The sequence below is a fragment of the Zootermopsis nevadensis genome, unplaced genomic scaffold, assembly GCF_977971745.1.
Source record: "Zootermopsis nevadensis isolate Lab colony 2312 unplaced genomic scaffold, Znev_1.0 Znev_ptg000012l, whole genome shotgun sequence".
Lineage (NCBI taxonomy): Eukaryota > Metazoa > Arthropoda > Insecta > Blattodea > Termopsidae > Zootermopsis > Zootermopsis nevadensis.
Genome location: NW_028259144.1, coordinates 598222 through 622777, shown reverse-complemented (window position 1 = coordinate 622777; position 24556 = coordinate 598222). Strand labels below are relative to the sequence as shown.

General features: G+C 45.0%; 1 protein-coding gene across 6 annotated transcripts in view; it reads left to right on the top strand.

Moving 5' to 3' along the window:
* Positions 1-24556, top strand: part of LOC110833390 (uncharacterized) — a 43687-nt gene that overhangs the window by 15750 nt on the left and 3381 nt on the right. For 2 of the 6 annotated variants that reach the window (XM_087348165.1, XM_087348170.1), the window contains exons 3-24: positions 4644-4759; positions 4860-5019; positions 5102-5135; positions 9748-9895; positions 9970-10509; positions 10725-10916; positions 11155-11216; positions 11692-11880; positions 12189-12289; positions 14326-14396; positions 15178-15285; positions 15879-15949; positions 16791-16917; positions 17233-17488; positions 17672-17787; positions 18474-18627; positions 19173-19220; positions 20129-20263; positions 20402-20561; positions 21143-21267; positions 21955-22092; positions 23134-23315. In XM_087348165.1, coding sequence (XP_087204291.1) covers positions 4644-4759; positions 4860-5019; positions 5102-5135; positions 9748-9895; positions 9970-10509; positions 10725-10916; positions 11155-11216; positions 11692-11880; positions 12189-12289; positions 14326-14396; positions 15178-15285; positions 15879-15949; positions 16791-16917; positions 17233-17488; positions 17672-17787; positions 18474-18627; positions 19173-19220; positions 20129-20263; positions 20402-20561; positions 21143-21267; positions 21955-22092; positions 23134-23315 — 3233 coding nt within the window. The remainder of the gene's footprint in view (positions 1-4643; positions 4760-4859; positions 5020-5101; positions 5136-9747; positions 9896-9969; positions 10510-10724; positions 10917-11154; positions 11217-11691; positions 11881-12188; positions 12290-14325; positions 14397-15177; positions 15286-15878; positions 15950-16790; positions 16918-17232; positions 17489-17671; positions 17788-18473; positions 18628-19172; positions 19221-20128; positions 20264-20401; positions 20562-21142; positions 21268-21954; positions 22093-23133; positions 23316-24556) is intronic. The other 4 variants (XM_087348167.1, XM_087348166.1, XM_087348169.1 and 1 more) reach the window with 4 other exon arrangements.

The following is a 24556-nucleotide window of genomic DNA, read 5'->3' as shown; positions in this document are numbered from 1 at the left end:
ATTTGTCAGGCGAAATTAATTTCGGTCCGATAAACATGAACACATTTTGAAGCAGACTCAGACGTCTGTTCGGGGCTACAGTTTCTGCTTTCTGTGCACTCAGAGACACGCAAAGAAACGCAGATAGTTGCAGATTTCTATCTGTGACGCCGTGTTTGAACGTCACGTGTAGCTGTGGTTACTGCTATAGTGTCGTGTTCTGTTCTTGCGTTGAAGTCTCCGCTCTCTGTTTATTGATACGTGTGTGTTAATGCAGTCCACTGCATTTTCCGACAACACTACGCAACAAAGTGGTTAGAGCTCTGTGTAAAGCGTTCTTCGACTCGCGTAGTGTTTAATAAAATGCGCCAACTGATGGCGCCACAATCTTGATGAGCCCCGAGTTGCCATGGTTTTATGCAGACTCAATGTCACACTTCCTTCCATCGTAAATGCAAATGCAAGCCGCGTAACTGAGGACCCAACTCATTCGTCTGTTCAGATTAAGCGACTCGTCTCTGTGTGGCTGGAGTTCGACGAAATTTGGCACGAAATAATCGGCGCTTGCCAGTAGATGAAGTTAGAAATCCCAGTCAACGTTCAAGCCATTGGCGTCGGTATGTCACTGTTGCCAACACACAAGAATTTGCGCACTGAGTTCGCAATGCTCTTCGGATCGGACAAAGGCTGACTCGACCATCCATATTTTACGCGAAGGCCATGTGCTGGCTTAACAATGGCGGGGAGATCAGCTGTTCTCGCTCTTCGGCCATGTTTGCAATGACGTAGGACTGGGAGTGTTCTCTCACGGCCGGTTAATGATCCTTCTGGCTATGCGTTTGCCTCCCACGTGCTCTGTCGGTTTGTCCGCGCATACAGTGACATCTGTCGACCGAATTTCAATTAATTCTTCGCCATCACTGCGTGCAGACCGATGTAGGCCCCTCCTAGCATCCAGTCAAATGCTTTCCCCCCCCCCCCCTTCACATTCCAGGGATAAATCCGTCAGAGCTGCAAGGGCCAGTTTCTGGGCGTCGGAGGTTATCTGGGGACAGTGGTAGCGAACGCAAGATTCCGAGCCCTTGTCGGGGATTGATCCGGGGCGTGCCGTTGATCTGTAGTTGGCCATTTCTTTGTTTAGTCATCGCAGTTGGATCTTTCATCATCATCATCATATCACGATATTAGAGTTGATCACGAAAACTCGCACATCTATTCAATGCCTATTGCTGAATCAGTCTCAGAAGTACTGGCGTTCTCTAGTGCATGCGAAACATTACCTATGAGTACCTGTCCGCGAGCATTATTAATTAATTATTTAGTGTTCTTTCTGAGGACAGGTCCATATGAACAGGATCCTTCCATCCTTTTCTCGGACTGGGACCTGTTCATATACGTTCTTGGCAGATGATCCAGAAGTGGTTTGCCATTGCCTTCTTCTGTGTGTGAATGGAGTAATTGTTGGGATGCCACGGAGGAAAACTCCGTGTTGCCTAGACCACGGCCTTGCCCACACAAGTTATAAATTCGGGCACCGCCGGGAATCGAACCCGAGACCCCAGGATTACAAGGCCAGCGTTCTAACCGCTAGACCACCGTGGCGTGTTCCGCGAGCATAAGAAAGACTAAATAGTTCCCACTTCTTGTTTTCATATACCAGAAAAGAATAATTCCTTGTTTCGTGACAATTAGCCTTCGAAAGTGTGTTAGATTGGGGGGAGGGGTTTCAAGGCTATTTTTATCAAAATGGCCTTCGTGCTCCATGAAGCCAGTTTGTAACTGGCCCTGGGTCGATGACCGCCTCAATTAACACTGTGTTGCCGGCAATCCACGGTCAGAGCATGCGTAATTTCATTCCCCAATACGCATACAGCACGCACGTTGCGTTTCTATTATAGGGCAAAGTAAGTGTTGGAGAACGTGCGGTTTGAGAAATGTCTCCCACATGCCTGTAAATTTGCTCTAAAAACGGATTGGAACAAAAATTCGACTGGATCAGCAGGATAGGGATTTTGTGAAAACGGTGATGAATTTACGACTTTAGTGTAAGGTGGGTTATTATTTGAGTTGTTGTGCGTGTGCAAACTTCACAAGAATTCACAGGTTGCAGGTTTACAAAACGCTTATTACACGATGCTGTTTCAGTGACCAGTTTTATGTTGGCCATGAGAGAGTACTTCCGCCCCATTTGATGGAGTAATGTTTCATGCGCATGTGAGTGAGTTGGTAGTCACATATGAGGGAAGAACCATGCACTGTTTTAGCGGCCATGCAGGCGTTCTTTACAGAGTATTTGAGAACGAGGCGCCCAGGAAATCGTTTGGACGTGTGGAAGATGAATTGAGTGAGCAGTTCAGGATGTAACGCAGCGAGGAACCTGCTGCCCTCCTCTCCCCTCGGCTGTAAGCGATTTGAGGCGTGTCACTGCGGCCCACAGTTTGCATATTAAGCTATAACACGACACCGAGTCGAAGTGTGCGTTTCCCTGCGACCCGAGTACCAACGTCGTTCCCATGGTAACGTGAGACAAGTGATGGTCACGACGCGGCACGGCACGGCACTCAGCATCCATTTATCGTTAAGACACACGGATTGAGAACTCGACGCGGGGCTGAGAGGGGACAGGTTACATGACGAGATCTTCGTAGCCTGTGCTGCTGGGGTGAACGAATCGAGCAGGGTGTGATAGGAGTGCCAGGCGTTCTTCACGCGGAAATTCGCTCCTCAGTGCCCGAAATATACCAGTGGTCACGACACAAGAGCAGGTTACGAAAATATCTTGCGGTTTTACTCAGTTTCTCCATGGCAGAATCTTCGACGCTGTCATTACCGTCTCCTTTTGACGTGAATCACGAAATATAAGACATTCTCTCTTATCGGTGCAATAGCCCGGAGTCACAAGCGTCAGGCCATGAAGATCTGCTGTGGCCAGCTTCTCCAGGCTCCGGCCGCTTTACCTGCCTTCGAGGGGAAGGGGCCACCGTTATCCGTCGGACAGGAGAGTGGGTGCGCCTCGGACTGAGCTATTATCAAAATGCTGAAACTGCGAAGTGTTTCGTGGCAGCCGGTGGCTCCCGGCCCGAATCCGTGTGTTGCACAAACAGCCCGCGGGTCCCGTTTCTACTTCCTTCTTTATTTATTTTTCATTTTCATTTTGCGCTGTTTTCGTCACTCTCTTTAATATGTGCTTGTCCTTGTTTGTTCCGTGGCTTCATCAGGACACCGCGTGTGTCGCTGGGGGCAACGGAGCAACAGTCACTTGTTAAATTTTGTTTTTGTTAGTTCCCATACCAACTACAGGGTGTTACCGGGAAAAGGAGCTCACGTCAGCCCTGACTACGAGGCTTTCGGAAAACGACATATTGTGCCTGGGAAAAATCTCGTAATTGGAGGCGGTGTCCGTCATTCCTTCAGACCACCTGCTTCCGTTGTGATAAAAAGCCCTGGACACTGCTAAGACGTTTCCGTACTGACTGTACGTTGAAGCAGATCACTGTGCTGCTTGTTCCTGTAATTACCGGAAACTTGACTCGTATTTTGCTCCGAGTTCTTGCGGCGGGAAGCGAATTTCCTTACGTCGATTTGCTCTTAGTGAGTAGGAGTTTCCGGTTCAGGTCAACAATTACGAGTTTTCTGCAGACGTACGATAGGCCACGCAGTTTACCGGCCCGGGTTCACTCCGGGTTTGTCACAACCTGAGTGGCAGAGAATATTCTCATCTGTTGCCGCCGCTGAGGTGTGCGATGTCTGGAAGTCTGTTTCACCATTGACCCGGCAAACAGACTAAGGAGAAGAACTTTACCTTTAAATCTGAACAGTAAAACGAAGTACGTACGTTCAGCTGCTCTGAAATACATGTTGTAGCATTTTCTTGGAGGGACTGAGGGAAATCATGACCAATGTCGGACCGGACGTTTGGACCCAGGGCCTCCCCCGCCCCCCGCCCCCACTACGAATGAGGACTGCCAACTATTGAGACACAACGTTGCGGTGCTGATGTGAAATTCGCCGATCCACTCACTAATCGTATGCAGTGAGAGAACGTGACTTTCTAGCCTCGTTACATTTATTCATAAGTCGTCTTCGTGACGTCACCCCAACCCTGTGCTGCTCCCCCCCCCCCCCCCCACGAAGATTCGTAAAACAATGGCACTCCTGCTTGAAATTCGTAAGATCAGCGGTTCTCTCGACTTCGCCCGAAGACATTTTGCCGGACGGTTTTTGTGATTTTCCTCATTCTCTCCAGGTAAATGTCGGGATGGCGTATTAAACTTCATGTAGGCCTGCTCTCCATTTAAATACTCACTGATCGTATAATTTGGCGCAGAGCACGGCGACTGTTCGGCGCCTCGGAACTCCCTACTTATGCAGTCCCGCGCGACCTATTGCAGTCGAAATACTCACTGCGCAGTCTCACCCGTGTAAGAGCCAGTTGTTGGTCTGATTGAAAACAGCCTTTGTAAAAACATGGAGTACAGTCACGTTCAGAAGTTAGATAATGCAAAGACGCAGGCTGCAGGAAGGAAGGAAGGAAGAACACGTGGCGCGGTGCCTCGCGGCTGTTGAGCGGGACCGCGTGACTCGAAGGCGCTTGACGTTCGGGGTGTGACCTCCCGATCAGCAACAGAGCCACCTGTCAGTCACCGTGCTTACTTCTGTTGCAGCCCTCGACACGCCCAACGTCGCCGTCAAGAAACAGGTCCTGGAGCTCCTCTCCGCGCTGTGCGTGTACAACGCGGACGGCTACGCGCGTGCGTTGGACGCCCTGGAGCACTACAAGGTACCGAGGTTACGAATGCGTGGAGCCATACGTCTTCATGGAGTCCTGTAACTTCTGGACGGACCCGCGAAGTGTTAATGTCGCGCCCTCCCGGTTGCAGGTGCTGAAGGGGCAGCGCTACCGCCTCAACGTGATCGTGTCGGAGCTCCGGGATGCCTCAGCCGTCGACTACCAGACGGCGCTGGTGGCGTTCATCAACTGCATCATCATCTCGACACCTCAGCTGAAGGACAGAATTAGGATCAGGAATGAGTTCATAGGCGAGTGTCCGCCTGCAATTCTGACAGAGGCTTTGAGGTTATGTCTGTCTTCAGCGCGTCATGATGTGTTTGTGTGTTGCAGGTTTGAGGCTCCTGCCGCTCCTCAACGACCTGAGGTGAGTGTGTGTGTTAGGGGGGGGGGGTCTTACACAGGAGCTCAGACCTTGCTACAGACCCCACGAGGACAAGGGTCTGAGAAGGCCCCAGATCTTAAAGCGTCAGGATCAATGCAACGCGTTTGTTCAGACGGTCTCGGATGACCCCGTAGTATATAAATAAGACTCCATAAGCACGTTCATAAAAAAGGGTCTCTCCCACACGAAACAGGGCGCAGGCAAAATACCGTCTGTAGGGGCGTGGCTGAGACAAAGGCGGACGAGAGCCGCTGCTTTCAGCGATAAAGTGAGCACCGTAAACAACGCCCACGCTCGCGCTGTACTTCCGCGTGTTGCTTGTCCCTTGCGCGCTACTGTACCGACGTCTCCATTGGCCGGGGCTGAGGCGCCTGGAATGCGGGACTGGAGGGGGCCTTGACTCGACGGCCCGGCCTGTCGCACTCCGAATCAGACACTTGATGGGCTGGGTACGTAGCTGGGATGGGGGACGGATTTTCGTAGGGATAATTCGGAACGTTCGCCACGGTGGTCTAGCGGTTAGAACGCTGGCCTTGTAAGCCTGGGGTCCCGGGTTCAATTCCCGGTGGTGCTCAAATTTATAACTTGTGTTGGGCAAGGCCGTGGTCTAGGCAACACGGAGTTTTCCTCCGTGGCATCCCAACAATTACTCCATTCACACACAGAAGAAGGCAATGGCAAACCACTTCTGGATCATCTGCCAAGAACGTATATGAACAGGTCCCAGTCCGAGAAAAGGATGGAAGGATCCTGTTCATATGGACCTGTCCTCAGACAGAACACTAAATAATAATAAGATGAGGTGGTCTAGCGGTTAGAACGCTGGCCTTGTAATCCTGGGGTCTCGGGTTCGATTCCCGGTGGTGCTCAAATTTATAACTTGTGTTGGGCAAGGCCGTGGTCTAGGCAACACGGAGTTTTCCTCCGTGGCATCCCAACAATTACTCCATTCACACACAGAAGAAGGCAATGGCAAACCACTTCTGGATCATCTGCCAAGAACGTATATGAACAGGTCCCAGTCCGAGAAAAGGATGGAAGGATCCTGTTCATATGGACCTGTCCTCAGACAGAACACTAAATAATAATAAGATGAGGTGGTCTAGCGGTTAGAACGCTGGCCTTGTAATCCTGGGGTCCCGGGTTCAATTCCCGGTGGTGCTCAAATTTATAACTTGTGTTGGGCAAGGCCGTGGTCTAGGCAACACGGAGTTTTCCTCCGTGGCATCCCAACAATTACTCCATTCACACACAGAAGAAGGCAATGGCAAACCACTTCTGGATCATCTGCCAAGAACGTATATGAACAGGTCCCAGTCCGAGAAAAGGATGGAAGGATCCTGTTCATATGGACCTGTCCTCAGACAGAACACTAAATAATAATAAGATGAGGTGGTCTAGCGGTTAGAACGCTGGCCTTGTAATCCTGGGGTCTCGGGTTCGATTCCCGGCGGCGCCCGAATTTATAACTTGTGTTGGGCAAGGCCGTGGTCTAGGAAACACGGAGTTTTCCTCCGGGGGCTTCCCCGGTTTCTCCGTGGCATTCCAACAATTACTCCATTCACACACAGAAGAAGGCAATGGCAAACCACTTCTGGATTATCTGCCAAGAACGTATATGAACAGGTCCCAGTCCGAGAAAAGGATGGAAGGATCCTGTTCATATGGACCTGTCGTCAGACAGAACACTACAAATAAAAAAAAAATAATTCGAAACAAGGCCATTCGAGTCGTCTGCTGGGACGGCTGGACACTTTTAAAACTGTGGATTGGATTGAGCTGGCTGAGGGTCAGAGACAACGACGTGGTGAGGAACTTCGTCTGTTTTGGGAAGGACAATTTTCACGCTTATCATAGTCAGGATGAAATGGAACGTCGCTTATAAGTAACTGAGAAGAAACTGGCTTACTACGGGTCATTACCACTCCCTTGTATATATTTCCTGTTCAGTATTCATTGGTTACCCTGTCGTTCGACGCTGTACGCCGACAGTGAATGATCGATCGAATGTGTAGGTTCGACCGTCTCGCTCCGTGCAGTGTGCGTCAGTGTACTCTCCACCCGAGCGACTGGTCCAGCAGTTAAGACGAAATTAACTCAGGATGCTGCGTCAGAGTCCCGAGTGAAGGCGAAGGGAACAGGCCGAGTGCTGTTTGTCGGTGGACGGCGCTGGGATTCGAACACTAGTGCGTCTAGTTTTGATCGGCGGTTACGATAACTGTGCGACATTTCAGGTTCTCACGGAGGCGAGTATGAGGATGACGTTGTGGAAATTGAGCGACGTTTCAGAGGTGTTTGCTGGTCCCGTCTTCAGGGCGATGACCTATCCCTACAGACAGTCATCTTCGTTCGACTGATACCTGTTTAGGCCTGGTGCAACATTTTAATAGTTTGTTTGTCCGCGTGGGCTCCAGAAAATCGCGAGACAATTACAGTGATTATAAACTGCTTTTGTTTATTCTGGGGTGGACAAAGGTTGGTGCTAAATTACACGCGCATTGCTGGAATTGAATTAGACGTAATCGAAGATCGAGCAAAATGACTCGTCGATTTTACAGTTTGTGTAGCGACGTTTAAATCAGTTCATACATGAAGATATCCGTCTTCTGGGTTGTTGCGCTGTGTAGTCTGGTCGATGTTTACCAACGTTTCAGAGGTCATACTGCCTCCGTCATCAGGGCGATGAGTATGAAGATTTCTGTCTTCTGGGTTGTTGCGCTGTGTAGTCTGGTCGATGTTTACCAACGTTTCAGAGGTCATACTGCCTCCGTCATCAGGGCGATGAGTATGAAGATTTCTGTCTTCTGGGTTGTTGCGCTGTGTAGTCTGGTCGATGTTTACCAACGTTTCAGAGGTCATACTGCCTCCGTCATCAGGGCGATGAATCGCCCTGATGACGGAGGCAGTATGACCTCTGAAACGTTGGTTAACATCGACCAGACTACACAGCGCAACAACCCAGAAGACGGAAATCTTCATACTCTGATGACGGAGGTAGTATGACCTCTGAAACATTGGTTAACATCGACCAGACTACACAGCGCAACAACCCAGAAGACGGATATCTTCATACTCACCGCTGTGAGAACCTCAAGTCTTACACAGTTCATACATCTAAAATAATTCAATACTATTGAGGGATCGATTATAGAGTCACTGCGAGTGTGGATCACGGCATGTCGGATAATAAGGTAGTCCCCCACCCCCCCACCCCCCCACCCCGGATGTTTGGCCGCGTGTAAACATGCTTCTCTCGACAGCCACCCTTCTGCAGGAAGTAGGGGTGTGTTCGAGACAATCAAGTGCCTTGTGCTTATTTTTACAATATGCTCCTGCTTTGAGCTTTCGCTGTAAAACAGACCGTAAACCGCGTGGCACATTGCTTCGTTTGTCTTACGGTCTTAACCTAACACTGGACCAGACGGCCTTCACGTCGTTACCAGTTGCGCCGCTAAGAATTGTGGGTGGGGAGTCCCCCCCCCCACCCCTCTGTTACGACTTCCGCCGTGTAATTACGTAAACATTAAACGCAACTGAGGCGTTTTCAGGAAATAATTAACATCGTTGACGGTGACTTCGAATCAGTGATTTAAAATGTCGAAGAGAAATGTCGCTGTCTAGTACTGTAACTGAGAGCGCCGCAGGGAAATTCGTGTTCAGCCCGACAAGAAAAATGCTAACCTAACCTAACCTTACGAGACATTCGCTATTTCACTATCTTGTATAACGCACAGGTGTTGTATATCGCAGAGTGAGACAATGGAATATTTGTGAATAATGAATTGGGAGGGATATCGGAGGAAGTGGTCGAGGCATATTTTTAAGACTCGTAATATCCATGAAGAGGGTGAGAAAAGCCACGATTATTACACGCTGCTGGGTCGCCACGTTTCTAAAGATGAGGTTCATGCACCTCCCACAGCTGTTCTATTTCTGTCTGCCAAAATTAGAGATCGCTTCCGCCCGACTACGCACACCCTTGTAGTGGCCACTCTTCGGGAGGAACCATGTCCAAATCTCGGGCCGGAAGCTGACGTCCTTAACCAAACGGAAATACCGGATTTATATCTTGTGATTTTTTTTCAATTCCTCCGGGCAAATAACTGGATATTAAGCCAACATTAAGGCTTTGACCGGGATGTTAAATCTTATGTGGTACCGCCTGATTCGACTTCTAATGTTTAAGTGAAGTGTTTTCTTCGCGGTACGGTCTGGATTCGTAAATATTATGAAGACGAGCTTCGGCTTCAAAGGGTTAACCAGCTGATTTTCGTAATGGTGAGGTGAAGTGTTTTCTTCGCGGTACGGTCTGGATTCGTAAATATTATGAAGACGAGCTTCGGCTTCAAAGGGTTAATTTGACCGGAGAGCTTCCTTTCGTATTATATCCGCAATATAGCCACCTTGTCTCTTCTTAACGCAGTGAGGCCACGGTTCTTAAGTTCGCGTCCATATTAATCTCGTCGTTTCATATTCAGTGCTTGATGTCTTTGCAGCTGATAAATCGTCGTTAAAGAAACAAGGAGCACGACTGCCTATCGAGCCAACGTGCTCGGCGGGTTCTATAATGGTACACTGTTATTCTTATGCGCAGGCGAGTGGCCGTGTCAGAACCTGACCTCGGCGTGCAGTTGGACGTCTTCGACGAGCAGCGGGAGAGTGACGAGGTGCAGATTCTTCAGGGACCCCACGGCGTTGACCTAAACTCACACCTCGACGTGTTCTACGCCATTTTGAGACAGGTACAACAAAGGGTCGGTAGGTGGGGTGGCTGGGCAGAGCCAGTGACGCACAGTGACGAATTTTTCCTTTGCAGGTGGCGGACACACCGCAGGAGATCCCGTTCCTGAGCATCCTGCAACACTTGTTGCGAGTGGACCCACGCGAAGCAGTGAGCGACGTCGTCTGGGACGCCGCCGAGACGCTGGTCCATCGTGCGACGCTGCTCGAGTCCCGCCAGGACGCCAGCCGCCTATTGCGGTCACCCAGCCTCCAGGCGAAGCTGTGCTGTCACTGTCACCGCGGGTCAGACTCGCGCAAGCAGTCCCTGAACGCACCGCCTCCCCCACCACCACCGCCACCACCGCCTCCGCCGCCACCGACTCTCGCGCCCGGCCCCCCACCTCCACCACCACCGCCCCCACTGGGGCCCACACGAGCTGGTAGCGCTGGAGCCCCCACGAACGCAATGGGGGGCCCACCTATGCCACCCCCTCTGCTCAACACCAGGTCCGTGTCCCCGAGTTGCAGCCCCGAGCCCACGGACAATGGGGGTAAACTGCTCCCGCAGCAGGAGACTCCCACTCCACGCACAAAGATGAAGACCATCAACTGGAACAAGATCCCGAATCACAAGGTGAACAAAACTGATCTGTCTCCTAAAAGCATAGTCTCACATTGATTTTGAAATTTGATGAGAATTTCTTAATTTCATCAAGTCATTTGGTAGCGTAAGCATACAGTGCTACTCATTCTGGGTTTCTAAGAAGTGTTGGCACCAACTTCTTACTGCCTGGTCAGTTGACGTTCCATATTCCACCTGCCGGACCCAAGATACTGGGCTCTTTTCAGGTGGTGGGCAAGAACAACATCTGGTCCCTTGTTGCACGCAGCCACCAGCACTCGCCTATGGCCGACCTGGACTGGGCCGAGATGGAAGGGCTGTTTTGCCAGCAGGCGCCCCCTGCACCATCCTCCCAGTCCTCGCCTCGTTTGGGGCGCGACCCGCAGGACCCCGATCGCAGGCGCAAGGAGTCCTCGGAGGTGAGCTGTATTTCCGTCTCTGAAAAAATATTTCTCTTTACATTAACAAATTTTTGCTTTCATCATCATCATCATCATTACAGCTGCACTCATTAGGGTGTTTACCCTGCACTGGCTCTGGTGTCAAAACTTAAAAAGAGAAAGGATGTTTCATTTAAAATTTGCTAAAACTCCATCTCTATCATACTTTGTCTCTCACAATGTTAGCTGAACGGTGTCTTAATTTCGTTGCTTACAGATTGCTCTGCTGGATGGAAAGCGAAGTCTCAATGTGAACATCTTCCTGAAGCAGTTCCGCAGGTAAGTGCTTAATCTGAGTAGTTTACAGTCACACGCACTTACAGTACATACTACCAACAGACGTCCATCCGAACGTTCGCTTCCCCTGAGTGGCCGACAGCCGCGCGAATTTGTTGTGTGTATTGCCAATAGAATCACCTGAAAGAGTTCGCAGATATGGGCAATCTAATATTGGCTGACGAGCATGAATTCGTGTTCAACACTTCAAACTTCAACTGAATAATATTTAATAATATGATTCTAACCTGCAAGAAAACACGCTGCATTCATCACCACTGTTTTTTCTTAGAAGCCAGTAGTTGCAGTGACTGGGACCAAACCACGTATTTTGTCTGCGTCAATAGCTTCCTGGTGGATAGAAAACAAATTTGTTACTGAGAAAGACTCCTTGTCTGCTACCCCTCCCACCCCTCTCATCCCCTTCTACTGGGCGTTGAACGCCGTTTCATCCAGACCACTGGTACTATGTGTGCAGCTCCAATGAGGACATCATTCAGCTCATCCGGGATGGGGAGCATGATGACATTGGTGCTGAGAAGTTGCGAGGCCTGCTGAAGATCCTGCCAGAGGTGGACGAGCTGGAGATGCTACGTTCATTTGACGGAGACAAGGCAAAGCTTGGAAATGCAGAGAAATTCCTGCTGCAGCTCATAGACGTCCCAAAGTGAGTCTGTTTTTCATTTATACTTGTTCCACTTGTGATCACAATTCATCATGGCAACAATAACATGACGCATCCAGTGTCCTGAATATTCACCTCAATATTGTCCTCCTTGCCCAGCATCTCCATCAAAATAAAGTATACAGGAAAATATTTGTTTCTTTCCGTTCACATAATGTTTGCGGAACAGTGAAGTTTAGGAGGCACTTCAAATTATCATATTGTTATTTTTCTCTCCTGTGCATTTGCCTGCCCCCCTCCCCCTTATAATTTCAGTTTGTGCTAATGGCAAATTCTCACACTTGTTGCAGTTACAAGCTGCGGATTGAGAGCATGCTTCTTCAGGAGGAGTTTGCTGCCAACATGGGGTACCTGGAGCCCAGTATAAACTCCATGATCGTTGCAGGAGAGGGTGAGTAATAGGAAAAGGCAGGCATCACATTCCTTTCACTGCTAACTGAGGAGGGTTCATTATACCCCAGGCACTAGGTTGTCATGACACCTAGAATTCTGCGGAATATTAGTCTGAATTATCTCTACTCTCTCTCTTATGAATTTTAAGATTTGTGGCTTGTAATTCTGATGCATTCGGCAGCTTCAGCCAACTGTGAAACCAAAAGCATTTCATTTAAAATTGGCATTAGTCAGTATAAAATGGCGTGAATCAAAATCCGAAATTGATCGCAGGTAGTCAACATATGCGTTAGAGATTCCCATTATGTTTTGTTCTTGTAAACATTTTGTCTCATGCATGTGCTTACCAGTGCATCACACACCGATAGGTAATAGTGAACATGGCGGGGAATATCCGAAAGAATAAAGTGTACTTTATAACCACTGACTGAAAAAAAAGTATTTACAGTATTTCTTTGAAGATTTCTGTCTTCTGGGTTGTTGCGCTGTGTAGTCTGGTCGATGTTAACCAACGTTTCAGAGGTCATACTGCCTCCATCATCAGGGCGATGAGTATGAAGATTTCTGTCTTCTGGGTTGTTGCGCTGTGTAGTCTGGTCGATGTTAACCAACGTTTCAGAGGTCATACTGCCTCCGTCATCAGAGTATGAAGATTTCCGTCTTCTGGGTTGTTGCGCTGTGTAGTCTGGTCGATGTTAACCAACGTTTCAGAGGTCATACTGCCTCCATCATCAGGGCGATGAGTATGAAGATTTCTGTCTTCTGGGTTGTTGCGCTGTGTAGTCTGGTCGATGTTAACCAACGTTTCAGAGGTCATACTGCCTCCGTCATCAGAGTATGAAGATTTCCGTCTTCTGGGTTGTTGCGCTGTGTAGTCTGGTCGATGTTAACCAACGTTTCAGAGGTCATACTGCCTCTGTCATCAGGGCGATGAGTATTTCTTTCATTGTTCATACTCACCCATCATTTTTGGAGGTTGCTGAAACCTAATTTTCTGTTAATAGACTGAGATCAAAATTGTCAACTCCGTTCTGTAATGCATGTATTCTACAGATGCTCTCACAACTCTTCACATCATTGTTTCCATTGTTTGTTTGTTTGTTATACTGTTCAGTGCATGTACTGCAGTTCATACACACATCAAGAATGACAATCAGCTGTAAAGATTTGACTCTTCATAGAGTTTTATATGTGAGCCACTGTAGCTCAGTCAGTATAGTAACCGACTACGGACTGGACGAACGTGGTTTCATCCCCGACGGGCAGAGGATTTTTCTCTACCCTCTGCATCGAGACTGGCTCTGTGGCCCACCCAGCCTCCTATCCAGTGGGTACTGGGGTTCTTTCCCGGGGTTGAATCGAGGCCGGGGCGTGATGCTAACCGCTTACCCCCATCTAGTGCTGAGGTCAAGAATGAGTACGAGCTATACCATCTCTCCTCCCAAACGCCTACATGGCACATAGTGGGACAGACAGAGTTATAAATTATTTTTCCATATTTTTTTTAAATGCACCGTCTCTACAGATGTTTAAAATAATTTCATTTAGTTTGATTTATACCTCGTGTAAATTAAATATTAAATTGAACTGATGTTGTTATTTATTTTATGTATTTTTGTTTTATTTAACAATTCTGTCTGCAGCTCAAACTGTATAATGTATGATGAAGTTTTGATTAGTGAGTAATGAATGGAAGCGGTCATAACCATTCGGCCATTGAGGTACTGTCCCAGCGTTTGCCTGGAGGAACTGAGGAATATCACAGAAAACCTAGGTCAGGGTAGCCATTCTGTGAGCTAAGATTTCAGCCTGGTACCTCACAAAAACGTAAGAGGAGTGTTAAACAATTGATCAAAATGTTTGATGGGTGAAAATGGAGTTTACCTTACAATATGGAGTGTAGCAGTTTAATACCAATATTTGTCTAAATATAACAATTATTTAATTTAATTCCATAAACTTAAGAAGCTGAAGTACAGAACCATGTGTGAGTCATGCACCTTACTTTACATAGTCTTGTTATACACGTTGCAGATCTGATGACGAACAAACCACTTCAGGAAGTTCTGTATATGGTGATTGTAGCTGGCAACTTCCTCAACTCGGTATGTAGCCCAACAGCCGGAAAGCTGTCAGTGTCCCACCAATGTAACTTGGTGATTTCCGTAACAGATTCTCATGATCAGGCAGTCATGATATTGGAACCCACATTCAATTATATTCTCTTCTCTAGAACTTCTCCTTTTTGAAGAAATCAATTTGGATGCAATGGGCAATACACATAGCATACAGGAAGGTGATGAGAAATGCACACAAAATTTTAGTGACAAGAGATCATTTGGAGGGATAATTTAAAATTTATTTTAAAGAAATAGGCTGTGGATCAGATTCAGCTGGCTCAGGGCAGGGCCCAGTGGGAGGAATTTGTGTACACAGTAATAAATCTTCAGATTCCATGTGAAGTGAGGGATTTCTTGAACATGTGGGCTACTGTCAACTTCTCAAGAAGGATTTTGCTCCAGGGAGGGAGTCAGAAATTCTGCTTAATGCATCTTCTTCCTGTCATCCACTTGTCTAGCCCATGACCACACAGGGATCTGAAAGGCATCACGAGTGTTGTACACAAGAGACTACAGAAAAACAACCTACTTTTAAGTGAGATCAAAATAAGATCCCCTGTGAAGTTGCCTTAATTTGACGCTGGAATAAAATGTCTGCCACTTCTGTATTTTCCTTCTGAAATACATTGCATACATGTGAAACAGTTTTCAAACCAGTGAGGTAAAGAGTTTGGCTTTTGTCACAGACAGAAATGATTTCTATTTTGCTGTAGTACAGGTCAACAGAACCAGGCACTTCGTACATGATTTTCGCATCTTGTTGCAGGGAGGATACGCTGGAAATGCTGCTGGAGTGAAACTGAGCTCCCTTCAGAAGCTGACAGACATTCGGGCCAACAAACCTGGCATGAACCTCATCCACTACGTCGCCTTGGTAAGTGTCGGTAGCTCAGAGGTCGTCGTGAGATGGAGAAACAGATAGTAATTATGGAATTTCTGCCTAGTGACTTGATTTGTAAATATTACATGAATCCAGAGTTTGTTATATGTAAGCAATACAAAAATTTGTCAAAATATGAATAGTTAGGAAGAATAGTAAGATGAGGAGAATAGCTTGACATTAATATGTTGTCAGGATGAGAGGTGAAAGTTACTGGCTTAGGTTGTGTGCAGTGATGTGCTTCATTATTAGAAGCGCTGAGCCTTAATGTTGTTCTGTTAATAGTGTTTATTTGTCACTGGTCAGATGAAAGCCTTCAGTTCAACACTTTCCGTGCTACAGATAACATATGTTGCTTTGAAACCAATCCTTCCTCCTCGTATGTCTATTTCATAAAATCGAGCAACGAGAAACATGTTCTGCCATCTGCTGGAAGTTTAATCTAACATTATGCATTGATTCACAAACTGAATTTATAAGTTGCTATGAAACTATTAATTGGATAAATGTCATAATGAAGATGGTTAATTTTTACAGCATTAGTGATTAAGACAGATAATACAATTATTTTATTGTTTGTTTGTTAGCAAGCAGAGAAGAAGCGCAAGGACCTCATGAGATTCCCAGAAGAGATGACAGTACTTGAGGATGCCACAAAGTGAGTCTTAAAGCCAAGGACACTTCATGTGTGTCTTGTGGTAGAAAAACTGTTAGTACAGTGTTTTTGTGTCAGAGAATTTTGGTTTCCCCTGCCAGGCATGTTTCTACTTAGAATATAATAGGACTTTCAAATATATATTGAATTAAAAATTAAAATAAAGACAGCTGCATACTGGTAAGCAGCGTCATATAGTCTGGTAGATATTGACCAGTGTTTTGGAGGAGATTGCTGTTAGGAAAGTCGTTTGTGAGGATGTGAGGAGGATGGAACCAGCTCAGGAGAATATTGACTGGTAGACTTTGATATCAGCGGTGCTGCTTTGTGTCTGTTTCATGACGTTTGTAGCTCAGTCTATGTATCGTTGCATGACTGATGAATAACAGTTTCAAAAGGATATGGAAGGAAGCGATCATAGCCTAATTAAAGGTACTGGCCCAACATTTGCCTGGAGTGGATGTGTAAAATCACAAAACCCCTAAGTCAGAATGGTTTGTGTCTGGGCCAAGATTTGGAGCCAAGACGTCCCATTTGCAAAGACGGAGTGCTAACTACTCTGCTGCATTGTCTGGTTGGTGGCATTGAAATTTAGTGTTCTGCTACTTGAGTGTTTGTTACTTTGTTTGTTTGACCGTTAGTTGCCAAACCACCTCACCTTCATATTGCTACATAGTGCTCTTCTGCTGAACACATGTTTATTTATTTCAGTCTGGAATGAGTGAGTTAGTCATATAAAACATGGTAAGATGTTAACAGCAAATGTTTTAAAAGAAATGTAGTGGAGTGCTTTAGGTTACTTCTGGTTCATAAAGTAGATGACTGAGTGATGATCTGTTTTCAGGACAACAGTGGAGCAGCTTCAGAATGAGATTAATGCTTTGGACTCTCGCATCAAAAAAGTTCGGAAGCAGATTGACCTTCCATCAACAGAGAAGGAGATAAAGATGCAAATGGGAGAGTTTCTACAGGTAGATAGAAAAAAACCCTGCGGCTGTTCATGTCTTGTCAGAACTACAGTGCCATGACGATGCTCATTTTCTCTCTTTTACCTTTTTTAAGAATGCTTCTTGTCACATCATAAGCATTTCAGTTGTTGGAATGTGAAGTTATGTAATAAAGCAAATGAGAGCACATGAGAGGGATGAGAAATACAAAGTTTTGTTTGGAAAAGCTGAAAGGAATAGACTACTTGGAAGACCTAGGTATAGATGGGAGGACAACAAGTAGTAGGGTGAGAGGATGTGGATTGGATTCATCTGACTTGGACTGTGTTGTAACTGTAGATGGCAGAGCATGAGGTGTCAGGACTACAGCGAGACATGGAGGAGCTTGAAAATGTTCGCAAGGCACTGTCAGAATTCTTTTGTGAGGACACCGCCACATTCAAACTGGAGGAGTGCTTCCGGGTATTCCACGGCTTCTGCGTCAAGTTCCGGCAGGCTGTCGCCGAGAATGAGCGTCGACGTATTCAGGAGGAGCAAGCCAATGCTCGCAGGAGACAGCGCGAGGAGCAACTTGCTGCACGTCGTCGACAGCAGAGTGAGTACCATCTGCAGACAATTTTCTGTTCATCAAATGTTGATATTAATATTTTAAATATGTAACTGGAAGAATGAAGATGGCTGTCTTCTGGGTTGTTGTGCCATGTAACAGCTTAAGACCAGAAGTACTGGAAATCTTACAATAAACATTAGTTACATGAGACTTTTGCTCTTCTTGCAGTGAGTGGGCAGCCGGGCTCTGAGTCAGAGTGTAATCTTGTCGACTCACTGCTTTACGACATCCGCTCTGGATTCCAGCAGAGCAAGGGTCTTGACAGTAGCAACAGGGACCTCAGGGTGAGTAAATGATCGTCTCTTTTCAGTTCCCTTTGATGCTGCGTGAGGACAATTCCCATATTTTCCCATCCTGTTTGCTAATAGTCTCTCATTTGCCCCCTTGAAAGTATGATCACAAAGTTCGACAAAACTGCGGCTGCCGCATAAATCTGGCGGGCTTCTTGTGACAGCACTTGATGATTGTGTGACTGTCCGTCTGTTCAGAAACACCGCATCGCCAATGCTGAGGTATCATGCAAAGAGTATAGGACACTCAACCTTGCTGTGGATACCAGAGCTGATGCACTGAAATAACCAAGTACTTTGTACATCTGTTAACAAACATTCATTCTCATGAGGTATTTTCCTCTGTACATGATCATAAAATTATCACCCACTTATCAGATGCTAAATACTGAAATCAATGTGTTTCCTTGTTTAATGTTTATTTCAGTGATTCTATTTAGGTAATCTAACTGTTTATTGTTAAAATCAAATGTCATACAGAGTAACCTTATACTGTAATTTCACTGTTTGTGAAAACTTAAATGGTGGAAATTTAGCATTGAAATTATGAACTTTCAGTCTGCAGTTAAGTGACAGAAAACAGTTAACCTTTGCTAGAGTGTGTAAGCCGTTCCCACATACTTACAGTTCAATGGTAACAGTGTGTTAGCAACAAGTATAACTACTGTTTGTGATGTCAGGCTCGCAAGCTGCAGAATGGAGGCATGACATCAGAGGAAGACATGTCGTCTATCACAGGCTCACCACTGGTATCTCGCCGTAGGATGGGCTCATTCTCAGGGCCAACAGGTGACCAAGCGACTTCTGGCGGACGTGATGAAGGATATTCCCCAGGTATGTGACCGGTTCACACGTGTTGTACCACGAGGTGTGAAGGAACTGTACAATCTTTACACTAAATGCAACGCAATCTGATCCCGAGAATAAAAAGTGTAAACCAATATAAATTATCTTTAATTAACAGGCAGTCTTCCATGTGGAAACTTACAAAGAAAATCTAGAATGTAATGGGGATCCTGTCAGCTAAAATATCTTGATTTTTCTTCATATTTTCCTGGAATTAATATAAGAATTAACTTTTGTGTCACAAGTGGGGAAGTATTAAACCATTGATAAAGTATGTCTAGAATACTTTGACAGACAAAATAAAGAGAAACAAATGAATAAAAGGAACTGAAACAGTGGTGTCTCAGATGGGTCTGCAACCATTTGAAGCTGCTAATAGAGTGATTTTTATAATTTTAGCCATAGTCTGTACATGAAGGTGGTTTTTCTGTCATGACATCCAGCTGTCCAGCCTTCAGTTAAAAAACTGTTGAGGTCTATTTCCCAATGATCAAAATGAAATATACATTTTCGTTGTACGTGTATGTTTGCAGATGAAAGGGGCCGACAGTTACAGCGTCATGGCTGCCGAGTCCGTTCAGGTCAATATTAAGCATGCGGATTGTATTCATGTAGAGGATCATGTCCTATGTTTATTTGCGTCCATGTTCTGTTTTCTGCTACCCTTGCATCGTATAAGTTGCTATCTTTGTGTCAAGTGGAATATTGGCAAAAGAAACTGTGATTAATGCATTTGTTTGTTAGATAAATTGAAGCTGTATGAGCCCTTTAAGTGCAGATATGAGATACTGCTGCATGGTGTGGACATGTACGTTAACGTTGTTCTGTTGTAGTTAAGTTTTGTTAGGTTTTAGCACGCTGCCATCTATCAACAGAGTGTATTAACAAACCACTGGAATTTAATATAATTCACCTCAGTTTAAGGCATAACTTCTTAAGACCCATTTTAATACTATCCTCCTACTTTTGTGACCTGATCTGAATGCAATTTTCTGACTAAGATGCTGTGTGCATTTGGAAGTTCTGTCCAGACATGTTACAAATAAACCGCTATGACTAGATATCATGAAATTGCTCCATGCATTTCATTTCTTCAGTTCTCTGGAGGTCAACTGTTGTTCCATCACTTTGTTTCGCAGCTCAGTCAAGTGTTCAATAACTAACAGACTAAATCTATGGTTTCAGAGCCTAAATGGTGAACACTGCTCATATTAATGCACACCTTTAGTCACTATCCTGAGCCAATTTAATCCAGTATATATCAACAAAACCTACTTCCCAAACATTAATTTTAAAGTTATTCTCCTGTCTCCTCCTCAGTTTTATAGGATTCTGCTTTCTAAGACATGTCCACATTAAATTTATCTATGTATTTATTATATCATATGCTACACTATAATATTGTTAAACAAATTTCATCAGTTCTATCTCCATAGTCCTAAGAGGAAAAGTGTTATGTGAGTCAACAGACGACTTGACATTTTTTCAGATGTGACACCAAATGGAAGCTTGAGGCGTCGGCGTAGTAGAGTCCCATCTGAGGAGGATGACTCAAACCTGATGGATTTCTTGCGTTCATCAGGCCACGATGGTAGCCGTGAGCGGAAGTCTTGGGGCAGTCTTGGTAAGGGTTACACTTGCACACTGTCTCACGTCTTGCAGTCACCAGGCATGTGCAAACGTCCTGGGGTGATCTCAGTGAGAATTTTGCTCACAGTGTCTCTGCTTTGGCTGTACTAATGACACATTGATTCCTGTACAGATCGCTCATGGGCCCGTCGGGCTCGTGGAGGGGGTCGCAAGCGTCCAGACCTGCTCAGTGCAGATTTTTCTGATGAAAGGGAGCGCCCCAGTTCACCATCACCCCTTATGGAGACAAAACCACTGCTGCCATCTGCACAAGAGGGAGACAGCAAACCAAAGTGAGTTATTCAGTTGTTGGTTGGTTTGCTTACATTTCACATTATTACTCTAGAATTTTGCATTTTAAACTATAGGTTCTCCAAGAATCATAGACAGAACTATGCTTTCAGAAAAGTGTGTTGGATACATTCCTTTAAGTGACATGGAAACATGCTGCCAGGAGGAGAGATGGAGTCTATATGGTATATGAAGATTTCATTTTTCCTCTTATCATAATTTTTGCCTACTCCTTGATACACCATTCACACCAGCTACCATATGAGTATGAGTGAATATTAAATTTAATCAGTAGAAATGGAGTATTTAACTCCAGGGTTAATCCTTTAGTGGTATACTACCGTGATGCATGGTCATCTGGACTGTGTGTGAACCTTAGCTGATAAATGTTAGAATACCATAGACTGTGGGATTTGAGGTTTTCATGGCATTCAGTTCAAACATGGCTGTCTTGTGGGTTGTACACATGCGGTAAACTTCTATCAGATTACATGGTGCTACAATGCAGAAGACAGCCATCTACCATGGACTGGTTTGTTTTAAACATTTGCGTTCAGAAAAATATGAGACGTTTCATTTCCAGGGCGTGGCGACAGAAGATTGAGGCATGGTTACAGGAGAATGAGAAAGAGGAGAAAGAGAGTGAGGAGTTAAGACGCCGGTCACGCAGAGTCCAGAGCAGCCGGCGTTCACTCGAAGCAGATTCAGGTAAGGAAAGGTCTTCCACCTGTTTTTCACTTTCATTGTGCACCGACAGAAATTAAAGTAGAGAGATTGCTTAGTACTGTGTACAAAAGTGGCTGCTTGGAATGTCAGCCAGGTTCAAATCACTTTCATAGTTTCCCTGTTTATATAATGGAATTATAGAATACAGCTCCTTCGTCTTCTACCAATCCCATTTATTATTTCCTGTTAAAACTTACACAACTGATACAGTATCATTTAACAGCCATGCAGTCTAATATACCAGAAAAGGATTTCTTGATGAGATACAAGGTTCTTGTGGTGGTTAAGATGTTAATGTTAGTCTCGTGGGTTGTCTTCCATGTGTGCTAAAGACAGAAGCAGCGTGTTCATCCGAAACGTTTATATCGACATACGTAAGTCCACATGGTATTATAGTCCAGAAGACTGACATTGACAGATTCCTTGTGACTAACAATTAAATCTTCTTGGGTTCTGGGCTGTGTCTGTTGGTTAAGATTCACCAATGTTACAGGGACCATCTCTGTCCCCATCAGTAGGGCTATGGTGGTCCCTGAGACTTCGGTGATTTTAACCAACTGACACGGTTCATAGCCCGAGAAGGTTTTACTAAGATTCCTTGATCTTTACCAGATAAACATAGGACAGAAATGTTGGTAACAATGGAGATATATTGGTGTTGTCTTGCAGAGAGTGAAGGAAGGAGTGGCACATTGGACACACTGCCTGAGGAAAAGTCTACTAACACGCAGTACAAGCGTGTCTACTCTGACTGGCGGCCCACCATTGAAAAGACAGACATTGTTGGTGCGATGGAGGCCATTGAAGGTGGGTGTTGTATATCACATTGTAGTGGTGTCCCTGGTGGTGAAACTGGTCAGACCCTCACAGAAGTTCCTGTGGATTGGAAGCATGTAAACTGTGATCATAATGAGAATGAGCAGATGCCCACTCAAAGAATTTGGTTGGCCATCATTGGGTCAGAATAATAAATTTTAAAACTTGAGAAAGTCTCATTGTTCCCACGTTGTGATGTACCGTGAGAGGTTACACTTGTGCTTGAGACCCACACCATGAAGGAGATAAAACTTCATGTAGTCTTGACTCTGACACCAGAGGAGCTGTGGTGCTTCTGCTGGAGTCAGACTTGAGCTGTCCAGACTGCACAGTCACTTTACTGACTGAAAATATCAAATGGGTTGAGATGCCATGTAGTCTTGTGGGAGGTTATCAGCATTTTTGAGGAATGCATCACTTCCCTGCAGATGGAGGTGATACATTCCTCCAAAACAGAGGGAATTATCTACAAGGCTACATCCCTGTCATCCTCTTCCTGCTCAGATAGGGAGTATAATTATCCTGGAATCAGATATGTCGTTCAGATGAGGAAGATAATAAATGCATACAGAACTTTGGATGGGACCTATTTGATAGCAGTCACTTAGAAGACCAAAAAGAAGATGGGGTGATATTAAAACAGGTGACATGCCTTTGAAGCACTAAATTCATATTAATAATGTTTAAAAGTTCAGTTCCTACCTTTAAAAAAATGTTTTTCCGTTACAAAGGTCATATGGTTAATGTTGTTTGGTAAAATAATGACTATTTACTGTGAAAATATTATAAAACCTATAAATACACTTTGTAGACAAAATGCATTGTTACTGAATGTTAAAGCAGGTCATATGTATAATTACCACTGTGTTTTAGAGTGTTAAAGAAATGGTAAGAGGATGGGAGGTGGATGGAACCGATTCAGGATCATGTCCAATAGAGAGCTTTGGTAAAGTGGTTCTTATACTAGAGAATTACGTGCAGAGGGTTAGCTACTGAAACCTGGGTGACACCTGTGTTCATTTCTGGGATCAGACCTTTGTTTCATTCCAGAAGCTCAGCCACAGACTCCCGTAAAGGACAAATCCCCATGGCGCAAGTCAAATCTGAATGTCCCAAACAGTGCCGAAGAGACAGAACTGGACATGCGACGCGTACGTCGAATACGGTCCCGAGGCAGCATGGATTCTGGGTCTACCTCATCCAATCCTCTCCAGGTATTCAATTACAATGAGGCACTGCCATTAAGATGTAGCTGCTGTAGATATAATATTGTTACAGAGGTTATAGAGACATGTAGCATGCATGGCAGACAGAAGAAATGCATAGAAACACTTGTTTTGAAAACTTCAGTGAGAGACCTGGGAGAAGGTCAGAGGATAATATTAAAATGAATATTGGAGAACTGTGTTGTGAAGATGTGGACTAGTTTGAATTGAGTGGCAGGCTTTTCTGCTGATAGGAGTAAGGATCCTGTGATTCCTTAAGAAGAAGGAATATCTTTATCAGTAAAATATATGTCAGCCATTTACAGAATTTCATGTACTGTGCAGTTAGTTAATGGATGGGATGTGAAGGAAAATTGTATGTTTACTGATAGCAATATATTGCAGATTACCAGCCAGTGCTCTGTTGTAAAGTTTGACATTATATCGCTACACTGTTTCAGTTATTGGTCGAAGTGGAGACCTGTTTTGCTTCTTTAAGTACAATTACTCATGTTCACTGCTGCCTTAACTAAGTGGGGGTTCCTGTGAAATATAATGCACCAGACAGTAGTAGTACTGTTACATTTTAATTGTCTTAAAAGGAGTCCCAAAAATGATCCATGATTTATGTGCTTGTTAATCGTACTATTGCTAGTTTATATCCCAAGCCAGTCTATGCACGTATGACACTGATTTATGAGGGTTCTGTAACACTATATAATTTCATACATATAAAATTATTTTCCATTGATGGCAAATAATAAATTCAGTCCAGCTTAGGTAGTCGTTGTCTTACGCCTTATGTCAGAATAAAAATTATAATTGAATTTTGAATGTATAGTTAGAATAAAAAATACTGGCTTCATTGGTCCATAATTTTGTTCCAAACAAAGTATAAATTTTTGGGGCAAGTTTTGATCATAAAACTCCTGTGACTGAGTACCAGAACTGTAAACTTTGTCTCCAATAATCTGGAGACATAGCAAAGCAGCGAGGTAAGAACAGTATTTATGCATAAGTAACTTTAACCTCAATCTGAGTGCCACTGTAGAATAAATAAACCAAACCACAGAGCTGATCAGTTTAAACAGGCAAGACTACTGGCACTGCAATGACACACATTTGCATCATCAGCAAATGTGTTAACTGCATGGATTATGGAATGTCACTGCGATTATGATGTGATATGAAGTTACCAGTTGAGGCCTGTTTTAAGACAGTATTCCTGTATGTGTCTTATGTACTGAGAA